General features: G+C 36.2%; 1 protein-coding gene across 2 annotated transcripts in view; it reads left to right on the top strand.

Annotated features, from left to right (window-relative positions):
• ALDH1A1 (aldehyde dehydrogenase 1 family member A1) overlaps positions 1 to 23,367 on the top strand; it is a 53,253-nt gene that overhangs the window by 9,541 nt on the left and 20,345 nt on the right. For both annotated transcript variants that reach the window (XM_049795488.1, XM_049795489.1), the window contains exons 3-6: positions 7,068 to 7,141; positions 7,442 to 7,560; positions 17,371 to 17,475; positions 21,404 to 21,544. In XM_049795488.1, the coding sequence (XP_049651445.1) occupies positions 7,471 to 7,560; positions 17,371 to 17,475; positions 21,404 to 21,544 (336 nt within the window). In that variant the 5' untranslated portion in view covers positions 7,068 to 7,141; positions 7,442 to 7,470. The remainder of the gene's footprint in view (positions 1 to 7,067; positions 7,142 to 7,441; positions 7,561 to 17,370; positions 17,476 to 21,403; positions 21,545 to 23,367) is intronic.

Below are 23,367 nucleotides of genomic sequence, written 5' to 3'. Positions count from 1 at the left end.
ACTAGATGATTCTTTAAGGTCCTTTCCAACCCAAACCATTCTATGATTTCCTTCTTCACAGCAACTATCATCCCTTTTACCTTTGTCTGAGTTTTTTGATGATAAAGTCAAGAAGAGAGAAAAAGAACTACAAGTAGTTTCAATTTAAAGAAACAAAATGTATTACATATTACCAAATATTCTCGCAACTTTTAGGAAATGCTGTAATGCTGAAATAGCTAGTACTTAATCTTCCAATTTGTATTAGAAACAAAATTGCTTCCTGTGGCTGAAATAGGTTCTATAGCTAACTGTTTTTAAAAATGGTGTTAATAATTCCTGAAACATTACTCTCTCTCTCATCGTTCCACAATATATCCAGTCCCTTTAATATTTCCTTTTATTTGTTCTTTGATGTTGTTTTTATTATTGCATTTTAGTCATTATTTTATATATAAATTGCTCTATATACAAAAGTAAAACTTCTCTCCCCAAAACCAATACACAGTACGAAACATGCTACAGAAAATATAGACCACAAAGAGCAGACAACTAGGTAGCAGAAAGACAAATGAGTGTTCCAAAAATGTATTTAGACTGATGTACATGCTTCTAATAAAGCATTTTGCTCTAAACAAACCCAGCTAGATTTTAAATAAATATTCCTGGGCTCTCAGTCAATCTTTTTAAGAGCAAAGACTCTTCAGCAGAGAGGATGTGTTTATCTTCTCCTGAGGGCCTGCTACACACAGAATGGTATTGTTAAGCTTTATTTACACTCCAGAAGCAATATAACAGTTCATAAATGGTAGATAGGAAGCCCTCTCCCTGTGGAGGTGGTGAAAATAAAGTGAAAACCATCTCACCTGGCAATACGTATCTCCAGTAAGGTATTTGTATCAGAGGTAGATGAGTAGACTTCCTTTAGAGCCACCAACAACAGTTATTCCCTTATGGGGTACCATTCAGTTTACTAGATACTGAGATAGTTTAGATACCTCCATTGGAGTGAAAGGATTTGTGCTGTAAAATATCCTGTTTCTCACCACTGATTATGGAGAGTTGCTATACAATTAACTCAGACATAGACACCTGTATGGCTGTGGCATAAATTTGTTGAAGTGTGCCCCATTCTATTGTGCTAATCATGATATATCATGTCACCTCACCCCATCAAAATCAGAGGGTGGAAACATGGCTGTTTTTCTAACGGTGGTTTTTGACTGGTTTTCTTCAGCAAACTTGATTTGCAGAGCCAGCTGTCCACAGGTTAACCTTGGTACCTCTGCACTTGGGGATTGTGCATTATTGCACTGCTTCTCATGCAACAGTCAGTAGGGGTTGTGGACTTTCCACTCTGAGCCCCAAGCTTCTTTTCTAGGTGCTCTGTTCTCTCTTGCTCTGTTGTCATACTTTGATGCCTGTTGTGAAAGGATTTATGATGAAAAGGTGAAATTATCCTGAAATTTGTTGCAAAATTCTATGTTCAGCTTATAGTTGAGCAGACACCATCTGAGACCGTATGAAACCAGAAGAAATGATCTTGCTCCACTAGCAGATGGGGCTCTGTGTGAATGAAAAAAACATCCAGCTGTGGTTGCACAAGCTTCTGTGTAGGAGCAGAGGAAATGCTTGTTTGTCCCTCCCCACAGAAAGTGTCTTGGGATGATAGCGTCATTATGGATTCAGCAGAGAATAGGCCTCATTGCAGCATCCACTGTCAGCCCAAGCACTGATATCAAGAAGTTATTCAACATCTTTTGATACCAAGATTACAGAATTACTAGCACTAGTTTTTCTGCCTCTTGCTCTGCCTTTGCACTTGTTGTAGTGAACCAATGCAAGTTAAATCTGGCCAATACTGGAGAAAAGGTGTTTGCATGAATCAGCCAAACAGTCACTAGTCTTATGATATGTGTTTGTGGAGGCATTATGGAGAAAAATCTTCCGGGAGATTTCTTCATACACTATTATCGTCCATATAGCAAAAGAGAAAGATTTTTCACTAAGTGAGTTCAAATTTCAATCTCAAATAAATAGTTACGTGTCTGTCAGCTGCCTCACTACACGAGTTTATACTCACAGAAATTTTGTAATGACTAAAGAAGTGTTAATTGTGCTCAGATATGCTTGTATTTATATAAAAGGAACGCTTGGATTTTCAGAAATGCAGGATAATCAGTGTGCTGCAAAAAACAAAGGAATTTGCTCAGTAGCCTTCAAAATCTTGTCATTTTTACTTCAGTGTTTCACATTTAGAGCTATCAGAGCTTGTACATCACACCCACCTTTGGAAGCAGTTTACATGGGTAAAAATGGCAAAAAGTTCACACCAGTTCTGCCTAGTTTCTGTTGTGTCTGCCTTTCTACATCTCACTAAACAGTGACCTTTGTTTCTGTTCTAGTGCCATTAATGGGATGTCATAAGGAAGATTATCAAAGTGAATAAAGCATTTCAGAGCGAGTGTCCAGTTTTCATTAATCTCAATGATTTTCACTTTTTAAACATAATTTGGTGCATTTGTTACTTACATCTTCCACTCCTAACTTAATGCCAGTTTCTGTCAGTACCAGCAGGGGATCTGTATGTATGAATCACTGAATAATTCCTTTTCTCAATTCCCTGTATAATCTGAGTTTGGAAGAAGTGGTTGAGACAATCCGGGTTTTCAGTAAGTGATATTGTCTCAATAGATATTTTTCAAGTGATTTTTTATTATAAGGTTTTATAAAGTGTAAATATGTACTTAGATATTAAAGACTCTGTCTAAATTCAGCACAGATGATACAATAGCATTAGCAAACTGCAGAGTGCAGCAGCCTATTCCACTCATCTCCTGTTCCAGGGAACTTTTGACAAGAGTGTCCTAAATGACCATGGAAGATTATTCACCTTAAGTGTTTTGAATTATAGCAATTATAACTTTTTGGAGATTACTTAAGTTGTTATGCGACCTTTTAGAAGGCATAATTGTTATGGAGTTCAAGGTGTAATTTTGATAGATCATCAGATGCCAAAGATATGCAATTTGGAACATTCCCAGAGCTGTAAATGACAAAAACTGAAAGTAGAGAATATCTACTGTCCGTTTATCTGGAATAAAATCCTTGCACTGTCCTACATCAGAGGTGGTCCAAGCTAAATATGTGCAGTCTTATCTGATCTACGTAGCTTTGAGCATGTCTGGTACAAGATAAAAGTTAGATTTCTTTAATGATCAAATATATGTATTTCAAAGGGCAAAGTCCACTTTCTGTAGAAACCTACGTACCAGAATTTCTTGCTGCTGTGATTACAATCTCAGCCTTATACAAAGAGTAAGTCACCCGTCCCCTATTGCTGGAGAATGGAGACACCCAGACTGTGGGAACTGGGAAGACAATTTGGCAGTCACTCAAAAAAAAAAAAAAAAAAAAAAAAAATCTGCTTTGAAAAAAGGCAAGTTTGTGCCTACTTCTGGGGGAAAAAAACGCAACAATTTCTGGCCTTTAGAAAAGTCAAAGTAATTTCTGGGTAAGAGATAATTCTATTCTCGGAATAATCTTATTCTATGATGTAAAGTAAATGTTTCTCTATTAAATGCTGGAAGAGGAATTTCTATAACAAATATATGGCTTTCAGACTGTATTAGCCCAACATACACTAACATAAAAATACCAAGTAGAACCATAAACCTGGTCAAGTAATTTCCTTTGACTTAAGCGGCGAGTGCCACTTGAGCTGTACAAGGGTTTTGAAGACACTGATATGACTTTGGCAAGGTGACAGGATCTACAGGATTCTCCTGGACTGACATCTCAGGGCAGCTAGGAAAGGCCAAGGCATTTCAGACAGTGCTAGTATTGTGTTTAGGGAAGAGAAGCCAGTCACAGATTACCTTTGGCCGATTCTTGTGACACACTGATTTCATTAGTTGGATTGCCAGGTAGCCCAACTAAAAGCTCTGCTTTCTTCTGTGTGCTGCTGCTATTAAATCATATCTCATGTAATGAATATGGGGCTGCAACAAATCTCAAGAATATAGGCCAAATAGTTTGCCCACCTAGACTACAATGAACCCAATCAAAAAGTAACTGCTAACAGTGTTGGTGATATCCCACTGTACAATCACATCTGAGAAGAAAGGTTAGTTTGGTTAGTTAGAATTCTTTTTTCTTTTCATCTTTGTGAAGAAACTTATGGACAAAAGATTTACAGCTTCTTCCAACATAAAACTTTCATTTAACCTACTTTCATTTAACCTAAGAATGACATAAGCCAGACATACAGTTCATGCAGCCCTCGATCTTGTGGGTTAGCACCACCAATGTCATGCAGCAAGGCATCTCATAGCTTAATTATAACTTGCATGGTAAATCACTACCTTTCATTTGTTCCTTTTACTCTTGTATTGAATAGGGGAACTCAGTAGGTTTAAACTGGAAGAAATGTTATACTTTAAAGGGTAGAAAGCACTATCACATAGTCATATAATATATTATGTAGCTCTCCAAGGTTTGCAGTGGTTAAGGTTCATTCCTTAGCAGTGAAAAGACAGCAACAAGTAGCAATCAAATCATTAAACAAAAGAAAGGAAAAAACTAGATAGAATCTAACATTTTTTTAATCTAACATTAACAATGAAACTGTGTAAACTTCCATGTGCAATATCTGTAATATCTGAATGTTGTATAATCTACCGTTTGAAAGAATAGTACAGTCCACTAAAGTTATAGTGCTTGAAGTGCACATCTTTATCTAGCTGAAATGTGTAACAGTAGTGATCCAGGATGTGGAAAAGAAGTCACGGAATGAAAATAGCTGGGAGCTGTAATAAACAGGAACGTGGGATGTGAGGAAAAGGAAATAATTTCTACACTAGGCTAAAAGGAATCCTAGGCTGAAAGTGAATAAGAGAGTTATTGGATAGGAGATGACTGGGATGGTCATGAACAGCTAGTCTAAGCAATAGTTAGAATTTCCTAGAAAAAGGGAGGGGAGTCAGGCATTCATAGATATGAGAACAGAGATAAGTTAAAGGAATTATTGACATTAATGGTAATTCTTGAAGCAAGTCTCAGCAGATAAGGCCCAAGGATAGGACAAGCAAATTATTCAAGATGGCAAGTAATCTTTTTAAGAGATGAGTCCTTTTTAACAATACACAAGGTTTAGAGAGAAAAGAAAGGACTCACAGGAAGCATGGTAGTGAAGGTGATTCATGCAATCCAAGAGTGAAAGAGAGAAACAGAAAGGAAAAAACAGGGTAAAGTATGTGTTAAATGAATGAATGGTGTGGAAAATAAAGCAATGATTACCAGCATGTTTGGAAAAGTTGAAACTTTTCACCCAGGGTAGGATGTCTTAAGGCTGTCTAAGCAGATTTCAGGCTGTCCTTGCAGACATGGGAAGAGGTATAATTTTCCAAAGAAGTTGTGATAATTCACTTCTAGCTTAATAATAAAATAAATCAGGACTGCAATGGTACCTAAATATGAGGACGTATTTAGAACACTCCTGCTTGAGAGAAAGATTTTTTGCTTTGCTTGAAACCACACAATTCCATTGATCTCTGTCTTACAGCTCCAGTTAAATTCTGTTTAAGTTAGGCAAGTCTGAACAATTAGCAGGTGAATTAGCTAAAGACAAACTCTATGAGCTTTTATGGAGAAATGAGTAGCGGGAAGATTATTAGAGTACACTTTAGTGTCTAAACCAGAAAATTACATGGAAATTAAGGAAAAAAAAAAAAAAAGGAAACCACAAAAACTTGTTATGTGAAGATAGCACTGAGAAGGTATACTCCATTTAAAATGAACAAACCCTGTTTAGACATTGCCTTTTTTCATGACACTCAAAGACATTATCTAAGGCAGGCAAACATTGTAACCCAAAATGTTAAGGTCTGAAAATGCTGTTCACAAAACTTTCAAATACACCATTCTACCTTAGGATGTCTTGAGCCAGCCAGCTGAGGCAGAAGAGCTGAAAGATGCATCCAAAAGGAAGAAACTGAGTTAGTAACCTTGGATATCATGGCATTACAGCAATGGGAATGGGCACCCTTCATTCACAGGGTGAATGGCTGAAACATGTTCAAGTCCACACAGCTCTTTACATCTCACTGATAGATGGACTATTGTGAGAATAGAATTCTATCTTATCCAGAAATTCCTTGGACTTTTCTGAAAGCCAAAAACTCTTGCTCCAAACATATATCCAAACACAAAAATCATCAATGAAAATTACAGCACGCTCATTAATTCAGAAAGTATGTTACATGTAACTAACGCATTGTAAGATTAAACTCATGATATGTCCTATATCATCCATCAGTTAAATGCAACAAAGCCTCCATTGCTAGATGGTTTAGGTGATGCCTGATATGTGAATTAACTGAGCTCAGTGAGTTTTTCAGGCATCTGTGTAGTTTCAATTAAAGCAATAAGATAATTTGTCTTTATTTCTATGGCACAAATCCATTGTGCATATATCAGAAGCTTAACATAGAAAAACAAGTGCTAATTCAGTCCCAGTTTGTTCTGTGACACCATTCATCAGAAAAGGTAGGGCTTAATGAAGAAAGGAGTTTCTTGTGCCATATAAAATGATTTGCCAGTACCAGAGACATGTTTCTCATTGAATAATCAGAACTGGAGATACATGCACCAGTGTGTTCCACCCTGGGTAGAAAAGTCCTGTCTATAAAATAATTTGTTTTGAAAGACACAAACTCATATTTTCCAGAAGGCACTGTAGTAAAATTTTGTCCTTAAAATTGTGGTGTTATCTGGAAAAAAACAACAAGGCTTTGCTTTGTCCAACCCTCAGAGTATTTTTTCTGGATCAATCAATTTTGTCCTACCCTCACATTTCCTGAAAAACATGTGCAGGATTTTGTATCACCATAGTCATCCCTTATCTCTGTGATCTACAAAGCAGGTATTAATTACAGGAGTTATAATGTACTCTGAACATATTAAAGTGTAACCTAAGGTGGTTTGTGTTTTAGTGAACACTTTCCAACTCTGGGCATTATTCTTGCCAACTCTACAGTGAGTAGGGCTTAGTTTGTTTCCAGAGCTAACATGTCTATCTTTACCTTCAGAGCTGCCTTCAAGTACGTGAAGAACTTCACTTAAAATCTGGGGACCTGCCTGCTGAGAGAAAGCAATTTTACAGGTAAGACAAGGAGGCCTTAAACTGTGTTGCCCAGAAAGAAATTTGTAGTGTCTGGCTAAGCAGATTGTTTCAGCAGCTTTTGCTTCATCGAGGTCTCAGCTCAGTGAAAAGGCTGTTGCTTTTGGTCTTAAAAATAAGTAGTGTCATTTTCTCTTTGCAATGAATTCTTTCATCCAATCATATTCCTGTATGCAAATATACCATAGCTGGTACAGATAAAAAAGCACAAATAAAGCTAAGAGCTCAGTCAGGACAAAAATCACTGCGGTTCCCTTATACCTCATTTCACCTGTGTTTCAGGAGCGTCCTCAAACTCTTCAGCTGAAAATATGAAGAAGCAAGGTTCAGACAGCAATCCTGCTCCAGTTTTGCCAGCGCTGCCAGAACCACTCAAAGATCTGAAAATTAAGTACACGAAGGTTAGTAGCATTTGTGTTTCTTAATTTTTCTTATGCATTCAGCCCAGACAATAGAATGTGTTCATTTTAATCTTATATGATCCATGGAACTGTAAATCAGTGCTTAAAATGTTTATTCTGATTTCTTTCTGATATTATACATATTAGCAATTAATGTTCAGTGATCCTTCTAACCTAATTATTTCAGGAAGTGTGCAAGTGTGATAGAATCATTTCATATTTCACTTGGAGTGGGTTCTGGTTTTCTCCTGAAACAAACTTTCTGCAGTGATAAGTTTCTCAGAAAGTATAAATGGATCAAAGAAAGAAAAGTTTCTATTACTATATTATTTTTCAGAACAGTGAGAACAAATAAAACATTAGCGCATAGCATCGTATTACAATCAGATTTAAATAATAATACCAAATAAGCTTCTGTGGAAAAGGATGTGTGAAAAATGAAACTAAAATAAAATTCATTCCACTCACATATTTTTCTTAGAGACAATGAATCTCTTTTTCAGCTTAAACCAGTAACTATCAATAAAACAGATAAAGTCTACCATCACTAATTACTCAATATTACCATAAACTTTCTTTTTGTAATAGCAAATTCTTTCCATATGTAGTTAGAAATACACAGATAAAGAAGGTCTGAATCCAGACTTGTCTTCCCAGCTTGAACAGACCCTTTGCCTGTTTTATATCATAGTACACAGGTATCTGCAAGAACTTTGAACAAACTGTTGGCAGAAAATGTTGAAACTCTGCCCTCTGAAACATTCAGGTAGAACAATTGATCAGAAAGGATGTCTTCTCTTTGGAGACTCCTCGGTTACTGTTCGTCTCTTTTTCTTGTTACCATTACAATGGAAATAAATTTTCTTTTCTAGAACCACTGCTTATTTTCTTTTCCAAAAGCAAGGTGTTCAGCAATATCTAGATTAGTCCTTTTGAATTCCATTCTAACCTATTTTTTTAATGGAAAAAACCCAACCAGATTTCAATGCATGTCTTTCTTGAATAAATCACACAGGACCTTACTTTGTAAATATTTAACAGGCTATGAAAGCTATGTAGTTCTGCCACGTGATAGCTCTCTACTGCTCTTCCTGTCTCAAAAAAAAAAAAAAAAAAAAAAAAAAAAAAAAAAAAAAGCTTAATTTAGAGAAGATACTTTAGTACCTAGGTCACAGTGGTGTTCCAGAAACTACAGTGCTATTTATTTGATTTGCATTTTTTCAAATGAAAACAACTAATATGAGCAAAATGCCAGCTCAGAAATCTGATTAACTGAATATGCAAGACATAAATTCCTGTAAATACTTCTATCCTTTGAAAATATTTAGTTAGCAAAAATCTATTCCATGAATACAAAAACCAGCCACAAGACAGCCAGCATGATTGAAATGTCTATAGTGTGCAATTAAGGAGAGTGTCACGTTGCAAATTAGTTTCTTTTGCCTTAACAATAGATACCATTTCCTTAAAAATTGCATATAATGTGTAACTGTGCAGAAATGCAATGAACTTGTTTGCAAAAGTGTGTACCTACAAGTGATCAAATCCAACACACCCTTGTAGAGGCTTGATTTTTGCAATGCTTTCCTCCTCTCTTCAAATATCACACAGGATTATCTGAAAGCCACAACAGTGTGCTGAGGGAGAGGGAGATGGGATAATAGAAATGTCATCCCACACCCAGCACTCGTCCCATGATTTAATAAAGCCTCTCCACTCTTGTTTTCTTACCCATCCTGTTCCTCTCCTGTCTCATACAAGTTAGAATATGGTGTGTGGGATTGTTTTGACTAGTTACATTGGAGGGATCAAGATGAGGGAAGCATTAATTATTGTTGATGTATTAACCTTTCTGTATGAAGCACCTTGGACAACAGCAGATCCCTCAGCTCTGGAAACTCAATTTTCTCTTGCTCTATCATGGCATAATATCAACAGCCATCACACAAGGATATGAAGAAAGGTAACTGCAGGAGATGTTCCAAGGACTTTCCTCTTTACTTAACACTCTCTCTGTTTTATTTTCTATGAAAGGGAACATTTGGGGCCTTTTACAGAGATGATTTAACTAAGTATTTCCATATGTCTATGGAAATATGGAATCTATAGGTTGGTATAGCTACATTTCAGGTTATGCCTTTCACATATAGCATAAAACTAAGCAATTTGAAGGAAATCTGAATTTCAAGAATTAAATTTAATGCATTTTTAAAAGTTAAATTGGCTTGGATGTTGAACCATAAAGTGATCTTGAATTGGTTTCATATCTGAATATCCTTTAAAGATATTCCAATGAACTGAATGAGTGTTGGTAGCTGGCTGAAAATGTGCTAGTAAATATTTTACTTAGTCAACACTGAGGAATTAGACAACGATTGTTTGACAAATTATTTCTGTCATGATGTTTTCACATATGCTAAGCCCTGTGGTGCTCCTTTAATCAGAGAAACTCAGATTGGTTAATTATTAAGTTGTCAAATTACATGAGGGGGGAGAAAATGGCAGCACATTCTCTCACTAAGCTGCATGTGGAATATCAGAAAGTGTGGAAGGATAAGCCACTCTGAGTGAAGAAAAATTGTAGCTGAGTATCATATATGTTGCAGTCACTAGCTTAACAAACAAAGATGAGGGGTAAAAACACAAAAAAAGTAATTAGAATATCAGGGAAAACATAATCAGCTATAAAGATACTATAGAAACATACTCTTTTTAAGATCAGCTGACTTTGTAGATACAAAGATACTAACTGAAAAATCAAAAGTTTAAATAAATAATGAATAGAAAGAATATGTTCTCTGATTATTATTTCATTGCAGCAGTAAAAGTAATTCCTGCATCAACATTAACATACAATTCCAAGGGGAAAAAAGAAAAGTTACTTGAAAGATTAACCAAATATCAACTTCTTGTAAGGAAAAACCTGGGGGAAAAAGATTTCATAGCAGGTATTCTGTATGGATAGATTTGTGTAAAGCTTACAATTTCCATCTTTAGTAGTTACTTAAATAATTTCACATAATTTAACTGGTGCATCTTCACTGTTCCTGGCCTCTGAAAAAACACTGGTGATGTCATTCCCTGGTTTACTAACTGCACTAGAAATCCTGTGAGCAGTCAGCCAAACAGTTGTTGAGACTTGGTGATCACTTTTAGCTCTTGTGAAAGGAGCAGCTGGGCTCATTTGAAGAGCATTGTCAAGAAAAGCTTTATCATATCAAGACTTGTAGGCTGTCAGGAGGCAGATTTATGGTGGGAAAAGGTTATGCTTTTTCCTGTACCATAAGTTTGGAAGAGTTTCTTCTATCTAAAGAGAAGTTAGCTTAGAGATTTCATTCCATATTTATAAAGCTACCCTTAATAGCTAAATTTGAAATAGTCCACATTTTAGAAAGTTCTATGACTCTTCGTGACTACATTTCTGTAGTATGGATTATAGTTCATAACAATAATAGTGAATTACATAAAAATTCTTCCCTGATGAAGAATAAGTTTGTAGACAGATTCTGAATACGGGATCATGTATAGGATCTTTGCAATACAAGAAATGAAGTCTTTTCTTCTCTAAACCGTACTTTTAAGTCACTTCTACAGAAGCACTGAGATCTGAAACCCTGTACAGACTGCACAATATTGAACCCAGAAAAAGGGGATCCTTATTCTAAGGAAAATGCAGCAAGAAGTTATGTTTCATAAGGTGATGACACCTAATGTAGAGGCCCTAAAATCTATTTCAACAGAGCTGTGGTGTGGTCCATCTGACACAAAGCAGTCCAGAGTCAAATACTTTCTTTCCTCATGCAGCACAGACACAAACACAAATTCAGCACTTCCCATCTAGCAGATACTTTATAAAACGGACTCACAGTCTTTTCAATATACTCAAGGACTGAAGGAAAAAAAAAACCACTGCGATGACAAAAAAAGGCAAAGAGCAGGCCTTGTCTCCCTGTTCTCTGCTCAGGTCATTCGAGTGACCAAATCAACTGCCTAAGCAATGACTGAAATACTGTATTCCTGCAGGTAACTTCAACCCCAAATGGTGAATGGTATCAAATTATCTGAACTGAAATCAATCATTTCAGAGAATAAAGGTTTTACTGCACTCTGACACTGGGAAATAAAGCCAGTCGGGGTTTTGGACTGCAATAGCCTGTTATCTGGGCTCTATATTAAATACTAAACTTTAGAAGAGTACAGTCACATCTACAAGAAATGTGTATTTCCAGGTCTAGTGCAAAGAAGTCTGAAAGTCATTAATTCTTTGAGTTGTTGAAATAAAAAACATCTTCTCTCCTAAAAATACCGGTGAAATTACAGTTACGAAATGCCTGCAACAATATTTCTAAATCCTTGCAATATAAATTTGCAGCCCTAAACCTCATGGGCCATAGTCAGACATCACACACAACCCCCTGCACTGTGTATGCCACAGAAGGGGAGTTCTTTTGCATTTATGTCTGACAAACCAGTACAAAAAAATACAAGCTGCCAGTGGAATTCTGACTGGCAGACCAAACACTGTTGCCTATTGCAAAATGATCCCAAATGTTTGTTTTTTTCAGCAGGACAAGGGAGTTGCCAGGGGCTGCTGTTGGCCTGTACTTCAATGTTGTCTGGATTTAGAGATCCACATCCTGTGTGTTTGCAGCATATACTCCCAGCATTAAATAAGCATGGCTGCATGTGCACTTATGAGTGCAGCTGCTTGCAGTCTATGTAATACTGCTTACATGGAGAGTTTTGGCTTTTTCCTTCTCTTTCCTGGCTTTCTTACCTGCATATGCAAGACTGCTATCTAACTTATGAAAGACATCTGGATAGTTTGATTTATACAGCCCTGATACAATGTTGTGTGTATATATAACATAATGAAGTTATGTTTCAAATGGGAATGGTATTAGAAACATTAATAAGAAAGATATTCTAAACTAATATTATGGGTGATATTGTCTGGTGCAATAAATGTAGTATTTAAACAAATACTTTAAAAACTTCCAAAAATGGTATGTTTTGCTATTATTCCTTTCACAGGCAGATATGAATTTGGCATACTGTAACATCATAGCAGTGTTATGTTAATATTTACCTTTTACTTTGTCTCTTCTCTTGGCAATGTAGCTAGTTACTAAAGATGGTTTTTTTTGTATTAACCTTTTAACTGCTGTCTTTGCTTCTTCACAACAGTCAGAATTTTGTGTGGATATTCCTACAATCAACTTCACTACATATCTGAAATTTCCAGGGACTTATTTAATTCTCTGATAGCTTTTGTTAAATCAGGAGTTTGCTGGTCAGTCCTGATGGTCGGAGGCGACAGTGATACTCTATGTATGGTACCCACATAGAAAGAAGCTGAAACATACAGGAATACATTAATAGCAAAATGTTACCATATCCATCCAGGGACAATGTTTTTATTGGTCTTGATAGTTATTACCAAACTATTCACCAATTATTAACAAGGATGCAGACAGCCATCAGTATGATGCAAAAAATCTGTTCCCTGAAAGCTGTCATGTTTTCGTAACGTATGTGGTCGCAGTGTTAAGGTTTAAATCCCAGGTCTGTGTGTCAAAAAGCATTCATCCTGCAGTTTTGTTGTGTTGACTTTGTCCGGAGTCAACCATCATTTGCTTGATTTTTCTGCCCCAAAATATTTTCTGGTTTTCTATTTAAAGGTTCCTGCTACTCTGAGCCACAACAGTGGTCCTTTATCCTAATGGAGAGGAAACGGGAATCAAATCTTTTATGCTAGTTGGTGTCTCAGCTAAGCTCCAGTGACTAAAGGTGGGGCAAGATGCCATGACCCTAGAGACAGGCATGGTTTGAGCACAAAATACCTGGTACAGTCAGTCAGAGCCTGCCATGGTCTCAATGGCAAGCACGATCAAGATCTCATACGCATGCCAACAACACAGTGGCACTGGGAGAGAGCAAGAAGGGAGGCCACCAGATCAGCAGCAGCGGGAGTGTGGGCTCAGGCCCTGGGAGGGCGGCTTAGGGTGGCAAACCCTTTTCAGCACTGACCTGAACCCGGAGGTCACAGAGGATGACAGGTACTGTTAACATCATACATTACCATGTCTACTTTAAAGAGCAACCTACACAAAACTTGGTAGCAGCACAGGCTCCTCTTTTCAACATCAGACCTTTTCATGTATCAGATCTTTTCAGTGGGGTTTTCCTTTCTGTTTCAAGGCTGACCTACAGAGTCAGAAAGAAAATATTAACCCAATTTTTGACAATTTTACCAGCAGTGGCTCAGAGATGGCAGGCTCTAGGGTAGCACAGATCTTGTACAACTACAGGTAAGGCCCAGGTTCTATTTTGCATTTGCAAACAGAGGTAAGTACCTCAAATTTCACCCTGAGGTCCTTAACCTTCACTCTGCTTGCGCCCTAAATTTTCATAGCTGTGTAATATCATATAACTTATCAGTAATCACAACTAAAGTAGAATATATTTTTAGTAGATTGGTTTATTCTGTCACTTAGCAATTGTTGAAATCAATTCATTTTGTATCATCTTTAGTATGACAGAAGAGAAAATTGAGAAATAATATAGTTATTTTAATAATGGTATAAAGTACTTCTTTTTAAAAAACATTTACCATTTTAGAATAGTGTGTATGGTACCATATTTTCCCTACACAATTGGAAAATACTGATTTTTCAGGAACAGTTGCAGTGGTTTATTTCCTTGTCTGTTTGTTCGTTTTAATGAAAAAGCAGACTAATTTCTACAGATTTCATCAGAGTCTTATTCATATTCAGTAACAAAAAATCCAGAAAGATGCAGGACTGCTCACTCCTGAAACATTCTTTGGACATAGTTTTAAGGGATAACTGAAATTAAGACACCAGAGCTTGAAAGAGAAGGAAAGTGCCATGCCAGACAACAAAATTAATAGTAAAAGTAAAGCACACATGGTGGGAGTTTTGTGCTGTCTTTGGAGAAAGTATTCTTGCATGACACTGTTGTCATTTAGACTTTATAAGGATTTAAAACATTTAATTATTCCTTTAGCTGTAACAGTACCTTTGCCCATTGCTTATTCCCATACAAAAGGGCTTAGCTTTCAATTTCTGGGGTTATTATAATAAAAAAGGTTACAGATCATAAGAGTTCAATATGGGAGAGAACAATGCCCACCTTGCTTTGTTTAGATCTTGTTCTAAGCGCACCAGCAATGTTGCAATCAAGAGTTGACGGTATTTGTTCCAGCCATGCAAAGTAAATTCAGTACACAATGTGCTTTCAGCCTGTATAAAAGTTTGATCTTTGAGTAATGACACAGTTCCTAACATTTATTAAATGAACTTTGGGTATCAATTTCATTGCTGCTGGGTAAGCTGTTATGATTAATTTTGGTGTAGGCCAGCTGCTGTGCAATTGTTCTTTTGTGCTTCTTAACTGTTAGCAATATGTTTCGCATTCGATGAAAAGCTTGAAATAGAAAGATATTAAATACAAAGATAGGATATTCTAGTAACATTGATGAAAGCACAATTTTAGCTTATTTTCTTGGTTTTAATTTTAGACTTTTTCCAGTCCCTGTCAGGTAAAAGTCAGGATGAAACAGTTAAATGAGGAATGCATGCTGTCCTCATTTTCCTGGCATATAGGTGTTCCAAACAAAGGCAACAGATTAGTACAAAGGCTTAGAGTATGTCTGGGACAATTGAAAATCAAGAATGGTGCTGTCTGCTGAGGGAAATCAGTGTAGATAAATAACAGAGATCCTCAGAGTTTAAATGAAGTATGAAAAACTATCAAAATGGACAAAGTAATATTAATTTTCTGTAATACCCCTTGCAGTTCAAACAATAATAGTCAGACATTGGCAGTAATAGTCGGAATGACTGGAGTATGCTTGCATTTTATGCCTAAAAGCTGAATGGAAGACAGGGAAGTGTCACCAGTGTCAGGGTGACAAAAGACTTGATAACTGTGACAATTAAATTGGAGGTAATCAGGGTATTGATAGAAATTACTGAATAAATAATGAATAATGTCAAATGGTTAGGATCACCTTAAGCAGAAGATAGTCATACTGATTATAAAGCAATGACAGCTAAAATGGTTACCCTAGGATCATTTCCACAAAGCCTGAAGTCACATGAGGCAAGTAGCTTCACCCTTCAAAAGGAGGAATTGCAGCATTTGCTGAAGACCAAAACCAGAGAGGTCTGAATTCCTGGTGTTTTGCAGAGAAACTTTCAGGTAGGGAGGGGAGAGAAAAGAGCTCCCCATATACATGACCATCAGCTCTAATCCTGCCGAGCGATGAGGTCATATACACTGTCAACACCCACATTTACTGTATGTTTGTATGATTATATTCACACTCTGAGTGCAGGATTATGGCAATATGGCACAACCCCACTTCTGGCACCCACAGTATAACCCCTGGGAAATAACAGCATTGTGATGTGAGAATGTTCAGATTGAGATCCTGCAAATAGTCTTTCCAAAGGAGGAGTACGAATTAGCTTTCAAAACTATGATCAGAAGTGCCAGTTTCCCACATATTTTCCTCCAGGACCTATTGAGTTTTATAGGGTTATACGTATAGTTGAGGACTACAGTCATCTTTTGCCCATAAGCCACCTTCAAAATTCCGCTCACTGTCAGCTCTTGGACATATTAAGTTGGCCATTGTAAACATTTTGGTATGTGCTAGTTCAGTCTGGAAGGCCAGTCCTCCTTTTCTTGTAAGATTAGGACAGGGAGAAAAACAGCAATTAAAGAAATAGGTGATTTCATCAATACAGTAATTCAACTTTTCTTCAAGGCATCAATTATATATGAGAGATGGCTTTTCTCCCAGTATGTGCTGCTAAGTGTGTTTTTAAGAGAGAGTCTCTGTGAAATGCACCAACTACCAATGGCAAGGACAGTCTAGGCCTTCTCTAAGTTTGCTAACAGTGTACTTCTTGTGAATACATCAGTCATTTCGTCTTGATTCATGATTCCTATATTTATTTAATAGAATAAATTCCACCTTTTTTGTAAAAGATTAAGAGCGTTATATTTCTGCTTGTAAATCTTGATGGGGATCACATTCAATGAAGAACCAATCCACAAAGACAAAGGATTTTTGTGAATAATAAAAGAGCCCTTCCCTAACCTCTAATTATTTTTCTCCTGTAACATGAAAATAGACAAGTATACTTGCTTGCTTTTTACTCTGCTTAAGTGGTTCTTTGTTTCATTCAATTGACTGTGGTGGGAGTTTTTAGTCTTGCCTTTAATTTCAGAAAAACATGCTATTGGTTATTTTTTGTTGGGATTTTTTGGGGGGAGCAGGAGAGAGAGAAGAGAAATCAAAGTAAATCTAAATAAAATAGTGTTCTCCAAGATACTACATGTACTATATATACTAAACCCAAGGATTGGGTCTACTTCTCTTGGGGCATGTAACAGAAAGGTCCTCCATTGTTACCAATCCTGTAAGCATAGGAAACCCAGGTAGGTTTAGGTAGGTCATTTAGGTCTGTACCTCCCTTGTACATCACAGACTTCAGTATGAGAGAGGAAGGAAACCTTTGTAAAAATATCTTTTTATGATATGAAACAAAGTGGAAATATCATGTAGATACAGAAAGTTTGCCTTTCCAAGTTAAGTCCATATGTGATTATTCATCTCTTCAGAATAATGTAGAAACAGTTATTCCATTTTTAATTCAGGTACCTATCAATCAGGCAGCTCTCAGCTATGAATGACAGATTTATTAATTAAAACAGATAACAGGCAGCAGCTATATATATGTTACTAACACTGTTGTACTATTTCTTCTTCTGCAGATATTTATAAACAATGAGTGGCATGATTCGGTCAGTGGTAAAAAATTTGAAGTCTTTAACCCTGCAAATGAAGAGAAAATCTGTGAAGTTGAAGAAGGTGACAAGGTAGGGTTTTCTTTCTTTCTCTCAACACTAGCTTTAAATTCAATTCTGTGTCTTAAAAGCAGGAAGGCAAGCGTCCCTCTGTGTTGATGTACAACACCACCCCAGAGATGTACCTACTTCATGCCATATACATCCTTCTGCAAACATAGTTCTTAGCTTTTTCACTAAGCCTTATTATTGTTTGTAAACAGACATTGAAAAACTACTTTACTCTTGGGATCTTGCTCATATGAGGAAAGTTCTGAAGAAATATTTTTTGTCAATTTTTTTTAACGATATTAATTCTTTTTGTTCTCTTTGATCAGTGACATCTAATAATTTAAAAGGGGGGTTGCTATTTTTTTCCTGGCTCTTCCTTACACAGTGATGTAATCTGTTCATTACACATTTACACAAGGCTTTTCATTATAGATAACATGAAGTGGACAAATACTGATATTTTCCCACAAAGACGCTATGAAGATGATCATTACTGTTAGCATTTTCAGTTATGAATATGTTCTCAGTGCTGCCTCCTTCAAATACTTGGTTTTGTGAAAAATGTATTGGAACATAGTCCTAAAAAAAGACTCTGAAGCTGAAAGTAACTTATCACATAGATACTAATTCCACCAAAACTGGTTTCCTTACAACATGCTGAATTGATGAATTTAAGCAGAGGACTAAAAAGATTGTTGACATCTGCAGACACACATTTATTCTTTATATTTGTGAGGTTTCTTCGCAGAAAATTACAGATAGACGCCATGCAATCAAAGATATAAAGAACACCTAAGCCCTCAAATAAGCAGCTCTGTATGTTTGCTATATCATGTATTTTTCTGCTGAAAAGGATTTGTCTAGCGCTCCCATATAGTTTAAATATAAGTTAGAAAGTAGGGGGTGTAGTTTTTTAAACAGAACAGACAGTGTTGTTTAAACAGTTTTAAAACCCATGACCAAAGAAATTTTTTTTATAGACTCTGAGAAAGTAAGTATGAGAAGTGAATGTTCTATTTCCAGTTCACAGGTATACCAAAAGTGATGACTGTGACTGAAAATAAAATTGGTTTTATAATTACTGGTTTGGTTCTTGCAAATATTTATTATATTTTCTACACTTTCCCCTTCAAAGTCAAATTTTTACATCCAAAAGCAAAATAATTTTCTCACGTTTCTCACAAAATGACATCTGGTGTTCACTTTAGTCAAGAAATATACATATCTAGAATTATTTGTATAGCAAGCAGGTTTTAAACTGAGCAGTAAAATGTCCATTAAACACCTTTTTATCCATGAGAACTACTATAAAACTTATAAGCCATTTATCTGTGTTATAAGATCACCAAAAATTTACTGCAACTATAATAAGCACAATCTCTTTCAGAATATTTTAATCTGCTGTACAAAGATTCACTCTGAAATGAAATGCTCTTTTGAGAAATATATAGAAACCCAATTTATTTAACACCCTGTGCTCATTGAATCTTAGTTACTCTGTTCTGTAATTTCATCATGAATCTCCTAATAAACTTTGGTTCAAATGCTATCTGCCTAACACATGAGCAATAGTGACCACACATTATTAAGGAGGTCATAGTGAAGACACATTTTAAAGACAAAGATGGCTGGGAAAGTCTGCATGAATCCGGCTTTTGATAATTTCATGTATCTAATCATGAGTTTTTAAAATGCATTGCTCTTACTTTTCTTTAGTGCCAGTTACCTGTATATAGTGCTCAGAGTCACTGAGATTGCTTCAGGCTCTTTTTGTCCTCAGCAAAAGAATTTCATAAGCATGCTGTTAACTTCTGAATCATATCCCACTAGAAACATACATGCTTTTGATGTAAAGTGCTACTTCTTCTACCTCTTCTCTGTTCAGTGTTTAAAATCCAAATTACATTGCAAATCAGGCTAGCCTGATATTTGATCATCCTCAAATTAAATTACTCATGACCTGCAACTGTTCACTTACCATTCAGAATTTTTGTAGCTTTCATTCCTTACAAGCAATCTAACAACTCATTAAATAAAGAGATAATACTGTTCGACACACACGTTTGCTTTCTCTCCAATTATTTTGCAAACTAATGTGTAATGACAACTGCTATTAACTAAATTGCCAAGTGAAATGTACAAATCTAGTAAATTACACAGTCATTGTGAACCTAATATTCTAGAGCCTAGTCTTTAGATAATGAGCCAAGAGATTTTAGGAATTTAATTTGTGTGTACAATAGGGTTGACAAAGGGCTGTATACTGCCTTGCAGTGGTATTTAAAAAAAAAAACAAGTGGAAATTACAAAGCACAGACACATATGTGGGTGGGAACTGTTTTCCTTTCAGTTTGATGGCTTTTTCAAGCTACGTTCACTAATCCTAAGGGCCCCTAATAATAATAAAGCATCTCAGCAAATGGTCAGTGGGATGTAAATTAAATGTATTTCTGTAAAAAGTCTAAACTAGCTGTGAAAGAGCTATCTGTCTTCATACTCATTGTGTAGATTTATGTACCCAAATTAAATACAGTTTCATACAGTTGAAGAACATCTTTTTCTTGAGGTATTTGACAGCATTCTGCCAGATCCTGAAGAAAAACAATTCTTTTTAATCTGGTAGATTCAGCTACCTTACGTAGGTGACTGGTCAGTATTACCTTATAGTAATGACTGTGCTATTTGTAGAGATCCTTCTTATCTTTTCCCAAACTTCCTGGAAAGAACTTTGGGAAGTTCTGTGGGCTTCCTGCCTAGCAGGTCTGTGCTGGGCTTTCTAAGCCACTTACCCACCCCACTTCCAGCTTTTAAGAACTAGTTGTTGGCTACCAACACCAGTTAAATATTCAAGATCTGGTTCACATTTAGAAAAACTGACTTTGGTGTTGATTTAGTCAACTTTGCCGACTTCGTCAACCTTGATAGTGATTCCCCTGGAGCAGACCCTGACAACTAGCAGTACCAAAAAAACTTTGAAAGAAATCCTTTAACCAATGCATGCAAATTGCTCAGGGAAATGTTACATGTATAGATTCCTCCTTTTTTTTTTTTCCTTGACATTTGTTACTAATTTCTAACCAAAAGTAGAATAAACATCCTTTCTAGGTCATTGTTTTCCTGGGAAAACTTTTACAAGAATTGTGAAATATAGAAGAATTGGAAGCACTAAAAACCTTTTCTCAAGAGATTTTTATATCCTGGAACACCCTTACACAGAAAAGAGTTTCATATAATTCATTGTAGATCTTCCCGCTATAGCAAAAGCCAAATGATAAATAATAAGCTATATTATTAAAAACATTAATGGACTGACAATTTAGCTTGCTTAATGCAAGGGCAATGCTTAGACTTCAGAATATTTAGGCTTAGCATTTTAAACCTGTTCAGTTAGTCAATTGTTAAAATTATTTAAAATACAAATACTACTTATAACTTTCAAAAACAAATGCATTTATTTGTCTTTCTCAATTAAATGTATGTTCATTTTATGAAACATTCTAAGGAACAGATTTTTCTATCCTGGTCTTCATCACAGCACCAGATACTTTTAGATAACATTGAGTACTTAATAGAGATTTGGGCATCTCTTTGTACATAATAGAGATTAAATTACATCAACAGTGTAATTGGTGGGTGTGTCCCCAGTTCCAGACACTAGAAGGCAGAGGGTTTGAATCTCTAAATTTTAAAAAGAAAGTTCCTTAATATGTTTTTATTTTAGAAGCTTTGAGAACCCATCTGTTTCTCATAAAACTTCACATTGCTGAAATGACAGCAGAAATGTTTGAAAGAAAATAAGTCATGTATTTAAAATTACTGTACTGATTCTGATTAGATTGGGGTTGGTGTCTCCTATTTATCTTGCAAAACACCTTGCACGTTTAACAACCAACAAGCCTGATGACAGAATCAATTATTGATTATAAAAGTTTCTCTGTTTTCCCCACAGGCAGATGTAGACAAGGCTGTCAAAGCAGCTAGAAAAGCTTTTGAGCTTGGGTCGCCCTGGCGTACAATGGATGCTTCAGAGCGAGGAAGGCTCTTGAATAAACTAGCTGACTTAGTTGAGAGAGATCGGCTGATTTTAGCTGTGAGTATGATACGTGAACAAAAAGACTGGGAAAAAAGCCTATGTCCTGATTTGTAAAGAAAAATATAAGCATGCCTAACATGATAAATACTTGGAAAGTAAGGCGTTCTCAATACTTGTTTTGTATCTGTATTGCAAATGGACCTCATTAAATTGGCTTGCACTCTGGTCTGTTAACACCCAACATCCACAAAGTATTTGAGTATTTGATTAGCTTTAAGATGATACTTAAGCCACCTACAATTGATGCAATTTCAATTGTTGATTCTTAAGGACACACTAACATTGATTACATGCTTAACACTTTTCTAAACCATGGCCTGAATCAAGGCCTAAACTCAAAACCTGGCTCAGCACTTACAAATGATACAAGTCAGAACTGGGAGAAATTTTGATTTCATGGCTCTGTATTTTGTTATGACTCGTCCTTCATTAACTCCAGCTTGCAACTGGGCAATGAGTGAAAAAGCTTAACCAGAAACAAAGATAGCAATTAATTACTTATTAGTAGGAAGAATATGGGGGGTGGGGAATGATGTCCTGCCTTTATCAACTGCTGTGTATTGGCCATTTCACCACTGTTAACAGCAGACACATAAGTTGTAGCACCACCACCTACCTGTTGAGCACTAAGGCAAGAAAGAATGCTTGAAGTAGAAAGGCATCACCTGTTTGATAAAGTATAGCACCACCCCCTCTTCTTTTCAACCCCACATGTGATGCTACCATTAAGATGATCTTCTTTCTATTTCAAGAAGTTTCTGGAATTAACACTGAGGCAGGGTAATTTTTTGCACTGTTCTGAATATGAACCCTGGGTTTCTGCCAACAGTGTCAAAAATTTAAGAGAGCAGGAGGAGTATCCAACATTCACGATCACCTCTCAGACTGATCTAGTCACAATTTGAAGTATTTAGCCATTAGCTACAAACCACAGCATTGATAAATGCATAAATTTAAGCCTTCAAAATATATAAACCTGTAAAGCATCTATTGTCCATTCTGTTGTCCTTGTGGCTGTAGTATAGGAAGACATTTGCATGTGTCCCAAACAGGTTTTTAAAAGAAAAAGAAAAATTCAAAGGAACTGAGGCTGTTTCCTTGAATTCCTGTCTGCAGCTGACAAATTTACACTTTTCTTTAACCAAGTTGTTTCTCTAAATGAATCTTGTCATCTTGATAGGGACTGATAACTACCTAGATTCTCAGGAGAAAATTTGTGTGGCTTGAACTTGTGTCCTTAACAATGCTCATTTCATTGCAGTTAAGACAGACAAAATTTTAAGAGAGTTACATTTTTAATAGGAAAAGTATGCCCCCTTGTCAGTTAGATACTGGATAAGCTGGCATTTGCTTCTTTATTGTACAGCCTAAGGCATTACACATGCAAAGAGGATGGAGAAATAATCTTTTTTCCACAGGAAAGCTGAAACATTAAGTTTTTGTTCCCACTTGCCATTTTCATAATATGAAAGTATTGCTTTTCTGTGGCTCCCTACCCAAGTTTCTGCTTTACTGAATTTGTTTTTTTTCCCTATGCCTTGCTCACATTATTGAATACTTTTCACTTTTAGATAAGGTGTGTTTGAATGAAGTGCTTTTCAGATGTCATCAAAATGAAGAGAGATTTTCTCCAGAAAACTAGTATTAGTACTACAGAATAGCAAATAGCCTTGTAAACACTAGGGGTCAAAATAGACCCCCAAAGCTTATTCCAAAGGCATTTGCCTGTGTTCATGAATGTGGCCAGGATCAAAATTATTCCATTTCAGTGTTTTATATAATGACAAGATGCCTCTCCTGAAGTTCCAGAGGTTCAACAG

Source organism: Accipiter gentilis, chromosome Z (genome assembly GCF_929443795.1).
Source record: "Accipiter gentilis chromosome Z, bAccGen1.1, whole genome shotgun sequence".
In the NCBI taxonomy this organism is placed as follows: Eukaryota; Metazoa; Chordata; class Aves; order Accipitriformes; family Accipitridae; genus Astur; species Astur gentilis.
Note: the sequence above shows the minus strand (reverse complement) of the source record. Positions and strands in the feature narration are given on the sequence as shown.